Here is a 23,434-nt window from a genome sequence, read left to right as displayed (position 1 = left end):
TGGAAATCGGAACCCGTATTTACGGACGCCCGGTCAGCGACGCGAATTTCTTCCCTCGTAAAGAGAGCGCGAACACCCGATCGTGTACCGCCTCCCCCCCCTCCCCCCGTGTACCGTATCGCGATCCTGGCGGAAGCCTGCCATTACCTTCACCCTCCGCCCCCCGTTGGTCCCCGTCGCTTCATTACGCTTTGCTTATTAACACTGGTAGAGCGGGATCGATATTTTGAACGTGAAAAGTGACACGCGTGTGTTTAATGATTATTTATGGGCTAATTATATATTGGGGGTGAGTCTGCGAAAATAAATTTAAACGTGGGATGAATAGATCGATTCCAGGCAACATACTTTTTATCACAGATTCGCACAGTATTTCTCTCCTCGACAGAATCCCGTCCACGAGCGGAATTGTTTATCAAAAAATATCGAGTCCTCGAGGAAGGATTTTCCACGGAGATAGGAAACTGCGAGACGTTAACTTTCGATATTTCGTAGCCGGAAGTGGATACGAAGAATTTGTCGTCGATCCCCTCTCGACAGAACAGCTCTCAGGATTGATACGTCGCGATACTAAGCCATTTAGAAGATTGAAAGACCTTTTCCCGATATCTTTTCGGGTCACGGAACGAAAAAAGGGCCACGCCGACTCTGTCCAGCTCTCGCGATTTCACTTGTAATCGGATCGTGCACGTTCCGACGTGACGTACAGACGTATATAATAGTATATACCCGATCTAGTCGCCATTAGCAAGAAACAGTTTTACGTTTTGTTTTATCCCTGATCGGATTTTAGTTGGAGGATTACGTCACCGACGTGAGGTGGCCGAGACGAGTCTTTCCCGGGGACAATTTAGGATTGTTTGGGGTCGTGATCCCATCAATCGGATTCCTGTGCAGGACGTCTCATTACAAGTTGGACGGCATAGCTGGCACAGCTTTGTACGCGTTTACACGCGTGACCCTTGGCTCATGTTGGTTAATCAGGAGATCCATTGCACTTCTGTCTGTGGCTCTGCTGTGGCGGTTTCACCTCTACTGCCATATTCTGCCTGCCCTAACTTCAACCCTTGCGATGTCCTTCCGGAGAGTCTTCAGAGATGCCACGACTTTCTTCAACAATTGATCTCAATAATTCTAAGATAATAAGCGAGTGAAAACATACATGATGACTGCAGACGCATTTTTTTTTATTAAGCTATAAAACCCCACATGGGATTATTAGCAGCATACACATGGTTGTGCATGCTAACATTACATAGATAACTTATAAACTAGATTGAGACAATACAATGAACATTTTCGAATACAGCACTAACTCTAAAGATGTAAACAATGAGACTTAAAAAATTAATGCATATAAAATAGAGGACAAAGAGAGGGTCTAAAAAGGAATCTATTGTATAGGGTGGAAAGAAACCCTTGTTGCAAAGTTTGCGAATCAGAGCATCTCTATTATTATCATAGATCGGGCATTGCCATAACACATGATTATGATCCTGTACCAGACAACCACATGGACAACTTGTGTCATCAGCAAGTTTAATCTTAAAAAGGGAAGCCCTCAGTTGATAGTGTCCAGATCGAAGTCTATTAACCCAGCAAATGAATTCTCTAGGGAGCCTGAGGTAAGCTGCAGACTAGTGCAGACGCGTTGATGTATGCGTTATTCCTTGGACAATAGTGGGATCTCTTCCGACCCGTTTACAGGATCGAGATCTCGCGATGCAGGTCACGGTGCGGAAGGAATGGGGGCGAAAGTTCTTCCCCGTGACGGAGCTCCCTCGCTCGCGGGAATAATAGAGCACTTGGCGTGAGTGACGGGATCGCTGACGTTAATTATCCTAATGAGCGATGGAGCCCGCCACGGAGACCGACGAAATTGTCTTACCGGAATTGAACTATAGTTGTTCTTTGCCTTCCAGTCTCCGGGTGACGATTTCCGGGGAGATTGTTTCGTCTCTGTCACCGCGGATGTGCACGCACCCGGAAACTCGAAACTACGCCGCGGATAACGTTGCATATTACATTGAACGTACGCTATTAATGCTGTTCGCCTCTGATATTAATCGAGAAGTTTTTGTCTTCGTTAAACTGCTAGAACTTTACTTGAAAAAATCGTATGACGAATTTTAAAACCTCGCTGTAAAGAGGGAATCTTCAAATTCATACTGGATTCGTTCACGAAAAGAATTTTTTAATGTTCTTAGAGACATTTCAATTTGCTGTGTTTTACAGAAAGAACACGTGTTCGATCTCTCGCTTGTATCGTGTAGACATATTTTATTTAGAAAAATAGATTAAGAGGTATCGAAGTAGAAACTTAAAGCTTTAAAATAAATACGGGTTCATGCGAGCACGAAGTTAGAGCAGTTTTCAAATTCATACTGGATTCGTTGACGAAAAAAATTTTCTAATGTTTTTAGAGACGTTTCAATTTTCTGTGTTTTACACAAAGAACACGTGTTCGATCTCTCGCTTGTATCGTGTAGACATGTTTTATTTAAATAAATGGACTAAGTGGTATCGAAGTAGAAACTTCAACCTTTAAAATAGATCCGAGTTCATGCCAGCACGAAGTTAGAGCATTTTAAATCTCTCATGGAGGATAAAAATTGATTTACCGTCCGATAGGTCATCGTTCAATATTTAAATAATTAAATTCGCTGGGGGCAGAGTTAATCCTGGTCACTCGATCTTCTTCCGACGTGGTTATTCTAGTTCTCGAGCAGCACAATATGAACTTTTCTCGCCTTGCGCGGTTAATTCCTCGTTATTTAGTATCGCGGTGGAAGGAAAGCTCAAGATAGGGAAGTGTTTGAGCGCGTGGAACAATGGCCGCCGGAAGAATAACGTGACACGGGGCCGGAGCCCGGAATTTAACCGAGTAATCTCTGAAAATGTTGGCAGGAAAAAGCGTAAAAGTAATTACACATCTCCTTGGGTTTTTTTACACATCGCCGGGAATATGCCGGCTGAACTTCCAGGAAATCGTTCTTCCTCCCGTGTTTTCGTCTTTCCTTGCCACGGACACGTGAAAATTATGGTCGCAGTTGGACACGTGGTACCGCAGGATATAATGAAGATGACGTCCGAGATATTTCCACGGCTGGTAACTTCCGCACAAATTATGAAGTTGAGACAAAAATCATTAACAATAATTAGACCGTGGCTTGTGTAACGACATGAGAACAGCACTTGTTCTGTTGTTCCAAATTAGTTAAAATAATTTCATTAAGCAAACGCAGTTATTATTTTTCTTGAAAATAATCTGAACATAGATCGAAACGTCGAAAATTTAATTTAATTTGCAAAATTGTTTTGATGTATTTAAAATTAGATCGAACCAGTGCGCCGAGAGGATTAGTACATCTTTTATTAACAATTATACAATCGATATAAAAAGGAACATTAATAATTAGACTGTTGGCCTTCATGCGAAATAAAAGTCGTCCAAGTGATTAACTAATTTTCAACTTCGTTCTTAACACAACCTACCTAAATTTTTAGTCCGTTTTTAAAAAATTTATTTTATACCTTTTAGTCCGTTTTAAAAACGTGGTATTTTTTAAAAATTAATTTTTCTGATTAAAGAAAGACCAAACACGATATAATTTCAACTGTATTTAGTGGTTTAATTGACGATGAAAGTTTCGGGCGCAAGGAAACGACAGTGTATGTGAAAGAAATAGATGCGGAGAGTTGCAGTCAACCTATGGAAAAGAAAGAGACGCGGAGAGTCGCGATCGCCGGCCGCGAGTGGTTTCTCTACGCGCGCTGTCCTTCTCTACGTTCGGCTCGGCCTTTGAAGCTCAAAAAAATAGCTACCCGTCTAGAGATAAACGCATACAGATCCCCCCGAAGCTTATGCGTTTATGGTGGCATTACTGTAATGTGTTTTTTCTTTTCGACAGTATTGCTACGATATGCTATGATTTGTTAGGACAAGATACGAAATGAGTCTACAAGTTAGACACGCTTTGTTATAAACCATTGATAGATAGAGTAAACTAAGATTATACAAATATAAACGAGTATAAAAAAATAATTCCAATTATCGATCGTAAATGTTGACTATCAAATTGTAGATGCTTTCGGCGCTACTGTTTCGTTCAATTAGTAATTGATCGAAGTAATTGATCGAAACGGTAGCGACGAAAGCCTCTAAAAATTTGATAATAAACGAGTATGCAAGATATAAATAATACAGTCTCACGTTCGGTCTGCTTGAGATCGAGCAACGTTATTGCGGGTGACTTGTTAGTTCACAATGGAAATTGCTGTTGCAGACTCGTTAAAATGCGGCAAGGGGTTAAATCGGTTTCCTTTTAAATAAATTGGGATTTCCAGAAGACTTGGAGAATTCCGATGGTGGAGAAATAGAATCTAATTTCTGCAATTGCGCGGATGTCTTTCCAGCGAGTCGGACACCCGGTATAGCCGACAGATCTTCGCCGATCCGAACAATTTATCGCGACTGTCACCGCGAGCGGCTCGGAAACCGCGAGTTACGACAGCCCGGGGTGCTTAATGAAACCCGGCGGTCGTCAGGCGGCGAGTTTTAATTAAGAGCGAGCCGGGGCGGAAGCAGGGCCGTTCTGTCGATCGACACCTGCCCGTTCTTTAGCAACCGATCGCGGCCGGGAACCGTTTAAATAAATTATTTCGCGGTCAGCGGCCCGCGGCCCGCCCATAAATAACGCTGTCAGTCGGCGGTGGATACCTTCGTTCGTCTGGGCCTTCGACCAAGGTTTATCATTATTTATTGCTGGAAGTGTTGCGGACGATCGGACAGGGGAAGGAAAGAGCGGATTTCCTGACGATAAATAGCACTCATAGTGTTCGCATGTAGCCAATTCTACGCGAAATCTTGACAACGAGTTCGACGACGTTAGAGGATAAAGGGTGAAAGTAATTTCATTTCTGCAATCGGTGTAATCTCCGAGCTTATCGAGCATGATTCTCCTCGTAGGATCCGGTGCACTGGTTAACGAGAAACAGAGAAATGTGCTTGCGATCGATCGATCGCAACGTATTGCGTCGAGTGTCTGAGAATTGCCGGCGAAAATGGTTTATTGTTTCGATCGGGAGATTTCGATTGGATTTCCGTTCGGTCTTTGTAGGACGTATAAAAATTATAAGATTGACTATTGTTTTGTCCGAATGGAAATCGGGAATTGATAGACAATAGAGTTCTTCTGTAATAGATACGCTGCTTTCTGTTTCGATTAAAATTTTTCACGTAAGGGTTAAATTAAAATGATGATAGCAAACATGAGGAGCATATTCAGTTCGCTGACCAGAAGATTCTTCCGCATGTGAATAAATTGGAGGTATTCGAAGTTAGTTGAGAAATGAAGGAATTGCGAAAACAGGGGGAAACCGCAAAGGCTGGCCAGAAAATTAGCAGGACCCCGGATAGTCGGAGGAAACAAACGAACCGAGCATTCATCACGAAGACAAACGAGTGGCCATTATTTACTAATTACGATATTACCGAGGCATTTCGTTCGAACAACCTAACCGGGACGGGCTGGGCTGGCAGGCTGGAAGTTGCTAACAGTTCCCATTCCTGCGGTGAAAATAAACTAATCTAAATATAATTCCCGATTCACAGAGGCGCCTATAATTAAATCCGGCGGAGTTAATAATTGCATCCAGTCTGGCGGTCTGACGTTCATTACGTCAGCGGTTAAACGGTGATAATTTCTCGGAATAGTAAGGCTCTACTGTTTTTAACCGTATCTTCGGGAACACCGCAGTAGAGAAGCGGTTCATTTATCTTTGAATTATTCCACGGCAGCTGAAACGCTGGCTCAGCGTCGCTTCTTTCCGAAAGAGCAAGAGAGAGGGAGAGAGAGAGAGAGGTAGAGAGAGAGAGAGGTAGAGAGAGGTAGATTTCTGGAGACGCGAACGGGCGTCGCGACGCCCCCGATCGACAAAGCGACCGCCCCGGAATAATTCACGCCTAACCGCGAACTTCCTGCAGGATTACAATTTCCTGGTCCTCGTAACGGCACGCTCTATATCCTCTTACCATCCGTCCGAGCCACGATTGCCTCCGGCAGTCGATAGTGACCGTCTTAAAGGCTTACCGACCCCCGAACGACATTAAAAAATGTACCATTCTGTTTTTTAGTTGCTTTATGCAACAAAAATGAAGACTTCGTTCGGCAGAGTAAAACAGTCTTATGCAGGGTGTACCCGTTAAGTTATGCCACCATTTTTTAGGCATCTCCGGTAGTGCAATTAAAAAACATTTTAGACAAAAGTTTGTCAGTACTTGGTTAGCTACATGTTCCCATATTTTTAAATCTGAAAAAATGTTTTTACGTAAAAAAGTAAAGGTTACCTTGACTTTTTTAAATAGCACCACATGTTTTGGACGCCATAGGATTGTTGCTGACGTCGAGACGAATACAACAGTGATTGCACTATTACCTTGAAATGACCTCAAACTCAAAACTTTTGTGCAAACTTAACGTTTTTTAACGTTGAGAAAATTCGTTAAACATGTAGAATGTCAAGAAAATGTGGTTTCTCCAGTACCACGCGCGGAAAAATTTGTTTTTTAACATGCTATATATATCATTTCCCGTAGATTTTTTCACGCTGATTTCAAATCTGGTCCCAAAATTTGTCTACGACCTCAGGAGTTTGCAAGAAATCGATTCTTGTGAACAAAACTAATGTAATAATTTTTTTGTTGAACAGATTTGAAACAGCGTGAAAAAATCTACGGGAATCAAGCTGACTGTACACCGTTCGTTCAAAATTGAATAACACGTCACCAGAAAATCTTCTGGTTGCAGCTTCAATCTTCAAATCCGCGGAAGATTCATTTACGAACAAAAATTTTTAATGTTCTCACGGCCATTTCAATTTGTACTGTCGCACAGTGGTCGAAGTCGAAACGGCCGATTTAGGAGTGCAAAAGTCTAAACGCTTCTAATAATCGATAATTCTGTGTTACATGTATTCTATACACATTAGATAAGTATAAAGAAGGCTAATTGAGTTCCGTAAGTTTTTTGAAATATCTTTTTTTCTTAAAATATAGCAAAGAGGAAGCAACATATTTCAATTTATAATGCCAGTTTTAATGTACAGTGTTAGAAAAGAAAAACTTGTGCACAATTCTTCATTTTTTACAAAAGTATAATTTTCAGAAATGAAATTTACGACAACAACAATAATAATACATATAAAAAACACAATAATAATAAAAATAAAAACAAAACAATATTTATATCTAGTTATACTATTATATTTACATCTAATTAGATATAATTATATAACCTAACACAATCCAAGCTGTTAACGATCTCTTCGACACAATAAGAATGGGAAACATTCATGTGGAAGGCCCATAATAATAGAAAATCAATCTCTTTTTGTTTACGCTCTCTACGACTCGCAAAAAGAACTGCCAATCGGCCCTCCAACAACAATGCCACAACACCAGGCATTCTTTGCACATTATTGCCTAATACGTCTATTAATCGTCTATTATATATTATTATAATAGTACGTCTATTATACATATATGTACGTCCTACGCGTACTCGTCATCGAACTGTACCAGAAAAAATAAAATAATTTACTAATCTGCAATTTCCTGCTAATAAATTTGATGAAACCATAAACTACATATTCCATTCCTAATATTGATGCAAAAATTAGCGCGAATACGGGCGAATATCATTAGTATTTCCTACAACAAACTTAAAAAATAAATTTCTTAATACTTCCTTGAGGAACATTACTTAAACATTTCCGAAAAATTGTTTTATATTTTTTTTCATATCTTCCCAATGCTTCTGAACACGGCTATTATAATTAGAAATCAATATTATCGTTCTAGACAATAAATAAGAGTTGAAAAGGATGTCCTTTATATCGATGTACTTGTCATACTGCTACTTTCAACCTATGCCACACTTAACAATAATTGATTTGAGAAGTAATATTGTCGATTTCAGCTTCTACAGACATATGTGTTGATGTAAGAAACAGTATTAAATGCCTACTTCATGTTTGGTTTTTTGACTTTTGCACTCCTAAATCGGCAGTTTGGACCACTGTGATGTCGTCGGGGAAAACAGGTGTTTTATAGAACATGGGATCTAGGTCAAAAAATGGTGTGCTATGTCCCAGGTCGTGATCAGAAAGTGTTAATTGAGATGGAGAAAGGCAAAGTCCGGTTGGTCTATAGAAATTGACTCGGGCCGAGTACATATTGGTGCCTTGATCCCCAGATCTAACTTTGATCCTAGTTTCCCTTGGTTCCCCCCACGTTGGTGACCGTCTACAAGTCTCTCACTTGCTGGGAATTGTTTGCATTTCAGGACGATGCGGGCACGGGTCACCGTGCGAGCAGCTCTGCTACGAACTTCACGACGGGATGTACGAGTGCGACTGTCGGGACGGCTATATTCTTCATAAAAATGGATACAGTTGCGCCGGTGAGTAGACTTTCGTCCAGTAAACTTGTCCTCCTTTGCAATTCTCTGGCCGCGTTCCTGCACACTCCCTTGTCCAATTTGTTTGTTCGACGCGTTTCACGGAATTGTTTCGCTAACTGCAAAAGAAGACGCTGTTTCCCTTCCTGGGGCAATTTTAGAGGTCGCTGGCTCGTCGAAATAACAATTTTTCCACAGAATTTCACAATACGCCCTACGGAAGCAACATTTTTCAGTTCACTATCATTTACATTTATATCGTGTCAGTATAATTATAAATATATAAATATTAGAGTGGTAAAACGAGACAACAGTTCGCAGGGAATGTTCGGTCGGTCGCATTTGAAAATATTCTCGCCAGCAAAGCTAATATGGTGGGCTTTATGAAATTCTATGGGGGCATTACGACGAGCCAGCATTCCCCCATTTGCCCCTCGAAGGAAAAGAGTAACTCGGGAATGGAAAATACGATCCGGTCCCTCTTCCGACGCGTCGTTCGCGAATTCGCGATCGATCTTTCACCTTTCGGGTACCGTGGCTCCGGGAAAGTTCAAAGGAGGATGTTTCTCATGGTGCATGCGATTCAGAGGGTGGTTATTGATCGATGGACTTTTCTCATTCATGCGGCAATCGGCTTAGAGGGTGATTAGTTGCACAGTGTAAAGTATCATACACATCTACTTATTCCTACTTCACTATTTTTCCGTCGAATCAGCGGTTTCATTTCGTTTCGATTGATTTTCTCTGGTGCTTTGCTTTGGTTGCGTGTAATCGTCAGTGAATCGATTAACGTAGTTTAGAGACGATTTTGTAGGTCATTTTCTAGGTAATCAGAGAATTTTTTTCTTTCAGTAGTGGTTGTGTCAGTTTTATGGATTTTTTTGAATGATGTTCCTGAGTTTAATTAATTCGTTGGATATGTCTGGTCGTGCAATGTGAAATGTCGGATTTTCTAACAGTTACAAGAACTATATTATACCATATTCTTGTACATTATATTCTATTTTCAATTTCATCGTTGAAATAGTTTTTTAAATGAACGCTAAGAAGAGAGTTGTGCATGACTTCGGCACAAATCTTTATCGGTTCTAGAGATGCTTCTTAGCAGTCGATAAAAGATTGTTTCAGTACAGATCAAATTGCGAATGATTTGAAATCCGACATTTCATATTGTACAATTTAAAAATATACTATTCTGGCGCTGCAAAGTTTTACGTTATACCCACGGTCGTTGAAAGCGTCGCAGTATTCCTTTTTCGCGCGACGAGCTATCGATTTCTTAATTCTATAATCGGACGGCATTTTAGTTATAATTTCACTATTTTCCAGCCGATTTGTTACTTCCCGCTTCCCCGGGACTATTAAAACGATCCGCTCATGCTTCGCGGGCATGTTGATCCTTTCACAGAGAGTAACAACAAATTTAGAACGACGGACAAACGACGCTTGCCGCTTAAAATAAATCCGAACTGTTCGATCAATTTTTGCTGTACCCGAGCGTGTCCATATCTGGGCAAAGCCTTCGCGAAAACATTCTTCAGTTTATTACTATCATAGCAATTAGGACATTTCAGACATGCAACAAAGGCGTTTCACCTCCTAGTTCGGCGCCTAGAGAAGTTTTCACTTGGAAAACAACAAAATGTATCGGACAGGTATCAGAATGACACCCCCGCAGCGGGTGGCAGCGAAGAGAGTCCTCCCAGGGGATGAAGTTCTTGTCGGGGACACGATCGAACCGTCCATAACACGTTTTAGATAAGTCCGAGAGCGAGAGGCAGCTGCGCGAGGAACGTAGTCCTGTAAATTTGTTCCCTGTCCGGTTTTTACGCGAGAGATGCCTCCGCGTCTGTTCCGTTCGCATAACCGAGGAGGGTAAAAACGGACCTTGGGGTCCGTTCGAGCGCGATAAACGCGCAATCCGACGTTCAATTTCGAGCCGAGCCAGCCCAGCCGCCGCCGAGACACTTTCCTTCCGTGTTCCGCTTTTCTTTTCCTTTCTTCCCTTCTTTTTTTCTCCCTCTCTCTCTCTTTCACTTATCCCCCGACCCGCTACCGGCGCAGCGGATGCCTGAGATTCAATCTTGGCCAAGCCGCCCCGTCGATCCCGTCAAAATCGACTCGCCCCCCGATCGAATGGGCTGCTTCCTCCTCGTGGAAATCGCTTTAAGCAGTTTCCGATCGCCGACATAAAGTTTCCATGCCCGGGGAAAACGGTTTTATGTTTAGTTAATGGCGCGCGGAAACTCGCAGTCCGCGAGTTCCAACAGGAAAAGTCGATTTAGTTTGATGGGCCAGTGGCGGAGTGGCTGTTCCGATGATTAGGGTCATCAATGTTTGATACCGTGTTGGGAGGAAACATTTTATTCGAAGGAAATATCTTTTTTCCGCGCGCTTTTCGAATTGCATTCGAGTCTGGGGAAAGTTGAATGTTTTAGAAGAATTCGTTTCTGTCACGACAAAAAAATCTTCATTGCTGTAAAAAGTCCCATAAATTCGTCGAGAGATAGCATAGAATTCCGGTCAGCGAACTTCACGGGGAATCGAACGTGAGTGCGACGTCGCGACCAAAGATTGCGATAACGTTCGAGGTCTAACTACTTCCGATAAGTTGCCAGGGGACCGGAAGTGCATCGAGGCGGACGTGGAGCTACGCGTCTCTCGTTGTGGTCTCTCAGCCGTGTGCAAAATGGTCCACGGCAAGCACGACACCGTTTACGCGCGAAGTACCTCCTATCAAAGTTTGGTTTTGCTCGTGGCCCCCCGAACCTTCCTGTGATTCGTTTCACCAGAGCCAGAGTCCTAAAACCGTCTTCCGGTTTGCTGGAGTAGGCCAACGTCAAAGCATTCTGGCCACTCTGTTGAATTAAACCGAGTATTTTCCTGCGTGGGCCCAGAAACATTCTCAGTACTGTAATTTCTGTTTGTCAAAATTATTCTTGTTATTTTTCAGGAATTTTTAGAAAGTTTGCATAAAGATTCGCAATCTGTTCATCAGTGTCTGCTAATAATTGGAACATTTGGTGGCTGCTTCATTAGTAAAATTCCCAAAAATAAATGAGGAGTTAACAATTGAAACTCTGGAGCCTCCTCAGCGTCGCAGATGAATCTAGCATAATGTTGTTAGAAACATGAACGCGTCTGCCAAGCATTCGCTAATAACATCGCAGAGGTCCAGCGGGACTTGTAAATAGAGGAACACACGGTCCTGCCGAGAGAACCAAGTGGCACACGGCCGGGCCAAGTGCATATCCACGGTGCATTGTAGCACGCGCGTTTCGACTGTGACCCATCGAGACAATGTGCTCTCATTAGCAGCTGTCTCGGATTCATTTTTGCCTAGTTTCCTCCTTCACTGCCACTTACTTCTCGTTCGCGAGGTGTTAATCGAATGAAAAGCAACTCTTTAACACGATTGCCAATACCAAAATTGTATAAAGTCCGTGATGAATTGCCAAAGAGTTTGCGTATGCTGCTAAAATTTTCAAAAAATCATTAAGGCGGTAGACTTGTTTCCAGGATGCAAGGGTGGGGGATTCGCCTTCTCATTTCTCGATAATACAAATACAGGGGTTTTCAGTAGGCAAAAACGTTAGATAAAAGATCGATCTAGGGCGCCTTCTCCCTCAAAAGTCCTATTTTTTCTTTTACGAGGCACAATTTGCATTATTCGGAAGCATACAACTGCGCATGTAGCTATTGGGTTGGCAACTAAGTGATTGTGGATTTTACATAAGAAGCAAAATTCAAAATTTTTACTTGAAAATATAACTTTATTAAATTATGTATTGTCCGTTTTTGTCGATGACCTTTTGCCATCTTTCGGGCAGTGTCACAATTCCATGTTCATAAAATTTCTGGTTTTTGCCAGCAGAAACCTGAATCAAATGAGATTTTATATCGTCAGCGTCATTAAAAATTTTATTATTTAAGGAGTTCTGCATGGAACGAAACAAATGAAAATCTGAAGGCGCAAGGTCAGGGCTAGATGGTGGATGCGACTACACATCCCAACCTAGCTCCAATAATTTTTGGCGAGTGACTGAAGATGTGTGGGACTTTGCATTATCGTGTTGAAAAACAACACCCTTAAGATCTGCCAATTCTGGCCGCTTTTCTTGAACTGCATCGCTCAGTTTGGTGAGTTGTTGAACGTAGACGTGTGAATTAACTGTTTGGTTTCTTGGTAAAAGTTCAAAGTGTGCAGAATTCCTTTGTAATCCTACCAAACTGACACCATCATCTTTTTTTGGTGAATCTCGGTTTGATGTTGTCTGGCCTGGTTCATCCTGCTTCACCCACGATCTTTTTCGATTAACGTTGTTATAAACTATCCACTTTTCGCCGCCAGTAACACGGTCTAACAAATTTCAACTTTTTTTTTGTATTTCGATTCCCACTATGCGATTCTTATAGTGTTTTTCGCGCTGATTCCTAATCTGTCCTTAATTTTTCTCCTAGACGTACAGTTTTTGAGAAAATTGAGTTTTAGAAAAAGACATATTTTTCAACTTTGAACAAATATTGTGATATTATTATGAAAGATATTGAATTGTTCTTTACAGCAAAAGATTCTGTAGACTTTCCCGAGTACAGTGATATCCAATATTGATACATAATGCTCGGCAACTCATATCGAGCGAAGATATTTTGTTGTCTGGTTCGAAAAAACGTCGACGTTCCAAACTTGAAAGGGCGGTTTCTCAAGATAAAAGTCTGCTGTATCGCGTGGTATAGTTCGATTTTCCACTGGACCCTTATTTTTTAAGGTAAACTGAAAAATATCCTCAACAATTGGTGCAAAAGTGGTGTCTCTCCGTCTTTAATGATTATTTAAACATGTTTAAACATGGATTAAAGACGGAGAGACACCACTTTTGCACCAATTTTTGCAGATATTTCTCAATTTATCGAAAAAAATAACGGTCCAGCGGAAAATCGAATTATACCACGCGATAGAGCAGACTTTTATCTTGAGGAACCACCCTTTCAAGTTTACGTGGTCGTTTTCTTCGAACCAGAAAGCAAAATATCTTCGCCCGACATGAGTTACCGCCAGTGGCGCTCACCACTAGAACGGGCGTTCGCCGCGCCCCGCCGTGCCGTTTAAACATGTTTAAACAATCATACTGTATTAATATTGGATAACACTGTATTCGGGAAAGTCTACAGAATCTTTTGCTGCTATGAACAATTCTATATCTTTTATAATAACATCACAATATTTGTTCAAAGTTGAAAAATATGTCTTTTTTAAAACTCAATTTTCTCAGCGCGAAAAACTATAATAATCGTATAGTGGGAATCGAAATACTTTTTGGCTGTTGGACAGTGTAGTAATCAGTCGTTTCAAAAATGGACCAATTTCGTCGCGTTTCAGAAGCGAATCGCAGATGCTAATGCGTTGTGTCAAATGAATTTCCTTAAGCCGATGAGGGACCCATAAATCGACTTTCTTAACATAGTTTTAATGTTTTTTAATGCATATATGCGATACATTGAGCTTCTCTGCAATCTCACGTGTTGTGCTATGACGATCTGAATCGATAATGGCCTCGATATGGCTCTCATTAATGTCAACTGGACGGCCAGATCGTTGTGCATTTTTTAGTGAAAAATCACCAAAATGAAATTTGGCAAACCAATTTTGACACTGCCTTTCTTTCAAGGCTTCATTCCCATATACGGCACATAACTTCTTGTATGTTTGCGATGCGTTCTTGTCTTTTCGGAAATAATATTGGGTATGGGAATAAGTTTCCAACAGTAGATCGATCGACGTTTAATTCAATTGACAGTTCTGCAAGTGTTTGACGTGGATTTCCATCAAGTAATGCTGGCAAATCTGCCAGTCCCTTAAGTCGAAATCATGGGTTTTAAACCGCCGAAACCATTTTTTACAACTTATATTTGATGGAGCATCGTCCCGTAAATATATAATAAGTATAATATAGTAAATATATAACACCTTTCTTTAAAACAAAATAATGCAACATGACTTCCTGCAAATGCTGCTTGCTTGGAACAAAAGTCGACATTTTTCACGCGTAAAATTGACTGCTGTTCACGCTCGAAACAATTGCCACTAACTGCGTTTTGAAGCTTAGACACACACCTTTCAAAAACATGTACTACGTTCCATCAAATAAGCGATCGGTACTTAAGTACAACGACATCTATCAAAAGGGCGGAAACTTATTCCCATACCCAATACAATAATCGAAGATGTCGACATTAAAAAATGAAATAAAAGTCGACCCTGTAGCTTTTGTATGAGGATTCCGTGGAAGCCAGCAGACGATGCGACAAGGACAATTAATATACCGGGAGACGTCAGGCCTTCGGTGATTATATTCAAAAATTTCTGAGACTCCTCAGAAACGATCCCAACCATCGATCGACTATGCCCGACGCTCTGGCAATTTCGATTGGAATGCAATTGCCGGGTCGATTTAGAAATGATGCCCATAGTGGGACGAATTCCACGGCTGCTCGTAATTTCATTATTAAAAAGGAACGTCGACGGCATTTCTCATTTGCAGTTGTCCCGCGCAGCCCTCGCTCCAGACGAATCGCCCGAGCAGTTATTCAAAAAATCCCTCGAACGATGATTAAGACGACCATCCTCCATCAGTTAATGCCATCCGAAAATGACAAGAGAAATTCGTCGACCTGCGAGAAGTCTTCAAGAAACCAGCGAATTCTGAACATTCTCTCCGACAGATTTTTCTCTGATGTATAATATCGTTTGCAGGATCAAATATCATATGTGGAAAGTTGAAATTTTTAGGTCGTGCGTACGTCAAAGGGGATTTGACAGAAATTCGCTGTTTGAATAAAAACATTATATTCCGAATAAAATAGAGTTTTAGCGAGCCGACAGTATCGGAATTGAAACATTTACATTTGCCGCAGATGCGGGAATTTCACGTTTTATTCGGAATACGGGCAAGCTACATATATTTATTGCATGTGTAACTTTTAGATCTTTCGATTTTTCCCTGTTCTCTGCAGTTTTAGCGAGGAAAAACAATTTTCATGAAAATCTTTCCCACATAAATTCGCATTCAGAGTGCCAATGCAGAAAGTGCCACCAAAGGAAAGAAGGCACGATTGTTCCAGTTTCATTAGTCGAGTCAATAAAAATCTGAACGAGCAATTAACGATTTGCACAAAGGCGTCGATCGGGGGAATATTTCAGGAAACAATTAAGTGCGAGTACACTCGAAGCATCGTAAAATCTCGTTTACCATACTGAAATGGAGTTTGCTATCTCGTGACGATGCAAGAGCGTCGTGGAAAAAGAAGAGAAACGAACGCACCTTGCAGTGCAACGGGACTATGCAAATGTCGCCCAGGTGATTAATGCTAAACCTGTCAGCTGCCAGTCGAAACACTGGCACTCGTGTAGCGACAAATATTTATCGCTTGACCCTTGGATCTAATTGCTCTCGATCGATGGAACACGGATGTATACGGTTCTATTTAGACCGGGCGACGTTCCTCGATATTCGCGACAAACACGCCTGAAAGTTTAACTAAACGTTGCTTTAATCTTTCAGGACCGATTCTCGACATGCGCGCGCACGCGTCGCTTGTTCGCCTCGAATAAACTGTTCGAGGTTAGTGTAAACATCGGCGACGTACTGGACACGAATCAATACGCGATTTAATGTTAATTCGACGCGCGAATTTGCCATACTGATTTCCCCGAAACTCGTGATATTGACGTAATTTTTAGATTGTATGTATTAAAAATCAATTGCAAAATTTGTACCGAACAAACAGACAGACAGACAAGAAAGCGAGCTAATAAAAACGTGGTAAAATGATTGAATCGCTTCTGTCCCTTCTCTTATACATATAATTGATTCAGACAATTTTGACCTTGCACGAACATCCGCAGTCTAATTATTATAAAACTCGTACGGTTGCGAGGGTGGTTCGATGAATCCTCGGATTAATCACCGGCTAATTGAGTTCGAGCCCCGAAGGTCACGGGGAGATGATGAAATAAGGGGGTGCAACATGTGAAACACGCGACGAAACGGAGGGAGGCACCGTATCGAAAGGGGTTCTCGAATAATCGAGCGTCAAAAGCGGGAATAATATTCGTTCCGTGCTCGCAGGATGAAACTTATCGCCGGCGGCGTTTGTTGCTCCACATAGATTGAATAAACCGTAGAAAATCGAGCCGTCGACTGATTAAACGCATGTTGCCGGTGAGAACGACGCCGTCGGGACGTTCGCCTGCTCTCTCTCTTTCTCTCTGGGGATTAAGGGGATGTTTTTGAACCTCTATAATTCACGATTTAATAGAGATATCGAATCCGAGCGAAATGTTATATGTATATTCAATTAAGTAATCGACCACTGAAAACAGGTTTTATTGTGCCGTTTCCGGTCGATCGGGCTCGGAGTGCTTAAAACATTCGGATCACTTTTATTCGGTAACTTTAATATAATTTAACGCGTGATTGGGAATTATACAGGGGTTAATTACGATCTGGTGTTTTCCAGTAAAATCGTTTCGAATACCTTTCTCGTTGGTATAAGTTGTTTAAGTGGTCGGTCGAAGGCGGCACCGAGCTATAAATAGACTTTAACGTTAATCGAACAACGGAATCCAACCGGATGCGGCCGCTTCCGCGGGTAATAGAAGATTGAACCCAAGAGGAACCTCCGGGAGTGTTCATTTCCGCGTGTTTCTTTCGATACTTGAATTGCATTGAAGAAATGGAACGGCGGAACGGCCCGTCAAGAAAGCCAATTCCCACGATACTATCTACACAACGATTCTCTGTGCCCGTGCCGTGCTTCTTTTTCATACTACACGAGCCCCACCGCGATCCAGGGACCTCCAGAAATACGAATTCGACGTAGGAGCCCGACAGAGAGTCAAATTTTCTTTTTCTCGTTCCTTTACCTCCTACTTTCCGGTTTCACCGAACTCAACATAAAGGACCCGGTGTTTGTGTTACTTCGAGAAATCGAATTCAAAAACATACGGATTTTTATATATTTTTCCCCGAGTATTATGAATTATTCAGTGTAAAGGAAAATCGACTGGTTTGTCACAGTACGTGTTTCAATTTTTTCCCTTTACGGCAGCGGTTTCCAACCTTTATGCTACTACTTATGCCTCGCTAAAAAAAATTTTTTTTCCGCGCGCCTCCCTATCCTCTAATTGATATAATAATATAGACACGTTTTAAAATATTGAAAACTACAATTAACTGAATAATAACAAGGTTTTGCTATTACAATAGGAACATGCACATTTATTTTTATATTAAATTACTAATTAAACTATATCTAACGCATCAAAATTTAATACGAGTGTTGTTGTTTATTGGCACAAAGTTGATCAAATCTTGGGGACAATGTGGAGGGTGCCACTCGTAACTCTTTTTCGACTATTAACCTTGTTCGATATTTGGTTTTCATTGCAGCCAGTGCCGGAAAGCTCGTTTCGCATAAATAAGACGTTACAAACGGTAGAAGCATATGCATTGCTTTGCAATACAAAGATTCATACTCTCCACTAAGATTCACCCAAAATTGAATTATGGTTTCATTTTGAAACTTTTGTTTCAGTGACCTGTCGCCTGATAATTCTATCAATTTTTCCTTTTCGATGGTTGTCAGCTCAAATTCGTCTTCTTGATTGCCGATAAATGGATTCTGTATCCACAAAACCTTTGAGAAATCAAGGTCTTTGAAATAATTTGAAAAATGCAACACTGAACCATCAAGTGTTCGATAAAAAGATTTTTGCTCGGTTCAATATTGGCTGTGTCCCAGAAATCTTTTGAAAGTGAAAACATTTCCAACTCATTCTTTTGTAAATTTGATTTCCATAACTGCAGCTTTTTAATGAAAGCTTTTATTTTGTCTTTTTGAACAAGGGGATGCATTTGTGATCCCTGCATTGATTTATTTAAACCGCTCAATTTTCCAAAAATTTCAACCAAATAGGCAAGTTTAACAATAAAATTATCGTTCGACCACAAATGTGCCTCTTCATGGTGGTTTTCTTCGAGAAAGGTTGCTATTTTTTCTTTGAGCTGAAACACCCTTTGAATCACTTTTGCACGAGATAGAAAAATAAAAATAAACAGTACTTCACTGAATTTGTACTGTTACGTTACGATATGAAGTTTATTTATTTGTAGATATTATGGTATGAACATTAATTTTTTATTAAAAATTTTGGCGCGCCTCCCCGGTTGGAAACGGCTGCCTTACGGTGTCAGATTTTTCAAAGTATCGATTCGATGAAATCAAGAACAATATATTATCGAAGGTAGCACACATTGAGAAAAATAAAAGACAAACAAACGGACGCCACGCAACAGTTTTAATTGCTATTCGGAAAACGGAGGAGTTACATTCATTCAATAACATCAATTCGATCCCCATTATTCATCGGACCCGTAGCGTCGTCGCAGGGAATCGATCAATTTCTGCCAATAAAACGTACACAGCCGGAGTTTCCATCATTCCTACATCATGAACGTTGTCTACGCACCGAAATAATCAAATCACGAGCTAATTAGGGGCTGTCGGGAGTCACGCGTGCCAAGCGAACGAGCGTAAAGCCGAAATTGATGGCGCGTCGCTCGCGTCGCGCTGCGCCGATAACCGCGTAAAGCAATAAGAAGCGTCTGTCGCTTCGAAATCGTCGAGCTTCGAAATACTGTCAAATCAGTTTGGCTGCAACTACCACGAAAGGACCCCTTTCCAATTGTTAAAATTTCCAAAAATCGCTGAAACACCATTACGTAATTTTTTTAACAAATCTGGACCTGTGTGATTTTAACCCCTTGCCTTACAATATCGTGTCAGACTCCCGATAAAGATTCAGGACAAAATAATACACTCAGTAAAATAAGTCTCCGTACACCCTTTAAAACAGAATGACCTGATGGTTTGTAAGCAATTAGAAGCATTGGTTTACTGAGTGATGTGCAAAAAATATTTTCTAAAAATTACAATTTACAAGGTTGCATGCAAAGATAAAAAAATGCACTTTCTAAAACTATTTTATTTGGGTCCTTAATAAAAATTTGAAATTTATCTTTTGTTTTGATTTTTTGTTGAAAATCGATTTTTTTTATTTAAAAAATTTCAATTTCTTGTCGATTAAATACTGATTAACTTTGCTAGGAAACACTTTTCTGTCCGACCATCCGAAGGGGCTGCAAAATTGTGGGCACTAATTTGTGCCGCACCCTGTATATGTTATTAATTTTCTTTCAACCAAAATGAAATTCTATTTTGGTTTTGTTAATGTACAGTTATTGGAGAAAATGTAGGCATACTATATCTATAAATTTTCTCCTTTTTTAGGAAATTACGAACTACAAAAAAGGTTCTAATCACAAACCGTAAAATAAAAGCATTAAAAACATAGAGAATAAAACTTTGGACACTGGATTAATAAAGATTGGAGATCTGCACGGATTTTGAAGTGTGCAAGATCGATCCATCGAACAGTCGCGTCCTCGGCCACGACTCGTGGACGTTCAATCGTCTTTGAACCCTCTTGTTGTGCTTCCCCGCGTCATCTTCGGCTGAGGTACGCCCTAAATTCAATCTTGTCGAACCAGCCGGGAACTTCTTCGGAACTTCAATAACGCGAAGTTATTGAAATCCAAAATAGCTCGGCAAGGAGAGTCCGATCACATTGAAACCACCTTAATTGACTGTCGCAATCGTCTGTCAACCGGATGAGAATTTATCGAGTTTCCCCTCCACCGTTCGCCTCGACCATTCGAATATTAACCACCCTCTCTACCAATTAACCTATAAATAATATGGTTGGCCTGGTTGCTCGCGATCCGACCGATGTCAGACATCAAACGAACCGTTCCGAACACGGTCCTTTAGGGATCGAGGAATTAGAACAATGGATTGCTGTCAATCCTGCAAAAAAGGAACATTAGTGAATTAAATTAGCGATAATAGATACTCCCACAGATGAACCATAATGGATAATTATTGAAATTACACTGGAAATGATTGCACACATTCTTGTGATCACTGAAAATCTATATAAATTCTACGATGCCATTTTTATAAGTTGGAAAAAGGAGTGAATGTCTGAAAAAAGCACTAATTGATAGAATAGCAACTGATTTCGCAATCACAGGGGCGAATCGAGGTACACGGCGACGTAAGACGGAAAAGCGGATGAATTATGGCAGTCGAGCCATCGGAAAGCCATTCGAAGCTGTCTTGAGTAGGGGCAGACGCGTCACTCTTTGACAGGGGATCGTTTCAGTGGGAAATGCACACCATTCCACGGGTTATACAACGATTGCCCCTTTACCGCTTCGACTGCATTTCGCTTGTGCATCGCGCCGCGCAAGCCGTTCCCCTATTGAAGTAACCGTGTATCATCATCCATACGGGATGCATACGCACCGCCGCGATGGATATGCTATTCAAGCCCGTACATACAAAGCGACGGTGAAAAACGAACAGCAAATTTTTAGAGTACACATTAGGTTCACCGGCAAGTTCTGTCGCTCGTTCCGCTCTCGCGTTTTTTAACGCCGGAATCGAGAGCCTCCGCGCGAGAAACCTTTCCCGAACGATCTCTATCGTTCGAACATAATATTTGATCACTTTCCGTTAACGCGGCTCGTTTATGAACATCGTAAAATAGATCAATTGTTCTTCTTAGTGTGCATTTCAATTTTATAGTCAGGCTATGCTATCAGTGGATTTTTATTAGAGGTGTGCGAGAATAGTCGGGAATTCCCGGATTTTTTCGGGATTCCCGGGGCTATTCGGGGTTCCCGTGAATTTTTTCGGGATTTCTGATACTGTACGGAATACGTTCCGTACTCCTGTGCCGGAATTACCGTCTCGCCCCGGTCTCGCACACCTCTAGAATTTACAGAAACTAATTCTTACTTCCAGATGTATAAACAATGTTTATCTTTAGAGGTGTGCGAGACCGGGACGGGACGGAAATTCCGGGACGGTAGTACGGGACGTATTCCGTACAGTATCAGAAATCCCGAAAAAATTCACGAGAAATCCGAATTCCTTCGTGAATCCCGAAAAAGTCCGGGAATTCCCGAATATTATCGCATACCCCCAATTTTTATGCAAAACGTTTTCTCAGAAACAGAATTTCAATTTTATACCAACTACGATCGATTTTGCAAAATTCTGAGGTCGTAGACAAATTTTGAGACCAGATTTGAAATCAGCGTGAAGAAATCTACGGGAAATAATGTATAGCATGTTAAAAAAAAATTTTTTCCGCGCGTGGTACTGGAGAAACCAAATTTTCTTGAAATTCTACATGTTTAACGAATTTTCTCAACGTTAAAAAACGTTCCTACCATAATCTCCCTATTTTTCCCATATTCTGCAAAGTTTTAGCTTTAATTTTGAAAAAATTTCATTGCTCTACCTCATTTCTATCGAAAGTTCTTTGATTTTGAATCGAGTTTGGTCAAAATTTTCCACTGTGGGGCGCGGCGGTAGCGTATTCAGAGATGTCAGGCAGCCGCTTACGTGGCGCGCTAATTTCTGCGAAGCACTAACTACAAACACAGCTGCCATAGGTAAAAAATTGTCGCAGCGAGCTCAATCGAATCGGCAGAATCTCTGCTTCAATCTGACGTTCGGATCATGGTATTACGATCATTTCTCGCCGAGATACAGAGCGTTAAAGAAAAAACGGGAATTGTGAATTTTTTAAGCATATTTTCAGAAACACCTGGTATATCGAAATGTTAATGAAATTGAAAAAACAAAAGAAGTGCCTTGAAGAGAAAGAAACGCTCTTTCTATTGCTTTTTTGCACAAGATTCTACGATAACTTTTTCGCTTTCTGGAGCCAGTTAAAGTTAAAAAGCCAACATTTACTTCATGTTGAATAACTCGAATAAAAAAATCGCACAATAATCAACAACCACACATTTTACACAGGGAAGATAGCCCTTCCAAATGATATTAACGCGATTTATCAAAAAAATTTGTTACTCCCCGTGTGATGTTCCAAAGTTGCACAAAATTTTTGTTAACCGTCAATGTTGTCTTCATCTCGCTATAACTTTGTAAAAAACCAACATAGCAACCATTTGAAACAGGGTATCTGAAAGTAGAGGTTTTAGGATTCCGAACCATTGTTTAACGATATCGATACGGCAATTTTTGACGGAGTTATGATCATGTAAAGTGGGACCAATTTTTCGGGTTCGCAGAAGTGATCCCTTAATTCTTTTGAGGAGTGTACATATATGTATTTAGACAAGATAGAATCATCATCATTAGACACAGCATTCTGAAGCATTCTGAAGCATTTTGAAAGTATATTGATTAGTTGTCGATACCACAATGGCTTCCACAAGAAACATTCGAGAAGGGAGGAAAGAAATGGAACTGGCTCGAACAAGGTGCCGCATGCCGGGGCTAACTTTGAAAATCTTTCGAGCCCCTTTAAGTCCAGCGTTTTGTTGGTGTTTTCCAAGTTCCGTCACTTCTCAAGCACCGCAAATACCCTAAGTTCCATCCAGCTCGAAGTGAAACTGCCAAGCATCATGGGGCTTTAGAATATTTCCCTGGATAGACAGCTGGGAACTTTGATACTTTGTTGAAAGGTCGAGATAGACAGTATTTATGACGTGGCTTCTGTGGCGAATGGCTGTTGGGATACTTTATGTCTCCGTTGAACTTTAGCTATTCTTGAACCTACTCTTTCTGCGCCTTTCGAGCGTTGCTCTACTCATAAAATATTTCACTTCTTATTATTGGCACGTGAACGAATAATGATTAAAAATCGAAGTCTAGCTACATTGAAAATTTATGTGACCTCTGGTCTCTCTTTCTCTTTCGAATTTTGCGAATTTTAAACAATGAACATCGACAGAAACTCTCACTGTTTAGGAAATTCCTGTAATTGGTCTTTTCAGATCGTTTAGAGCTGCAGGCTTTTTGCAATCGACATGAGT

General features: G+C 40.9%; 1 protein-coding gene across 6 annotated transcripts in view; it reads left to right on the top strand.

Annotated features, from left to right (window-relative positions):
* LOC143213306 (pikachurin) overlaps positions 1–23,434 on the top strand; it is a 311,458-nt gene that overhangs the window by 89,815 nt on the left and 198,209 nt on the right. For 5 of the 6 annotated variants that reach the window (XM_076433022.1, XM_076433023.1, XM_076433021.1 and 2 more), the window contains one exon: positions 8,346–8,462. In XM_076433022.1, the coding sequence (XP_076289137.1) occupies positions 8,346–8,462 (117 nt within the window). Of the gene's footprint in view, positions 1–8,345; positions 8,463–9,098; positions 9,119–23,434 lie in introns of those variants that run through there. The other variant, XM_076433025.1, reaches the window with a different exon arrangement.

The sequence above is a fragment of the Lasioglossum baleicum genome, chromosome 11 (genome assembly GCF_051020765.1).
Source record: "Lasioglossum baleicum chromosome 11, iyLasBale1, whole genome shotgun sequence".
NCBI classification, from domain to species: domain Eukaryota; kingdom Metazoa; phylum Arthropoda; class Insecta; order Hymenoptera; family Halictidae; genus Lasioglossum; species Lasioglossum baleicum.
The sequence above is the reverse complement of the archived record's forward strand: the minus strand, read 5'-3'. Positions and strand labels throughout refer to the sequence as shown.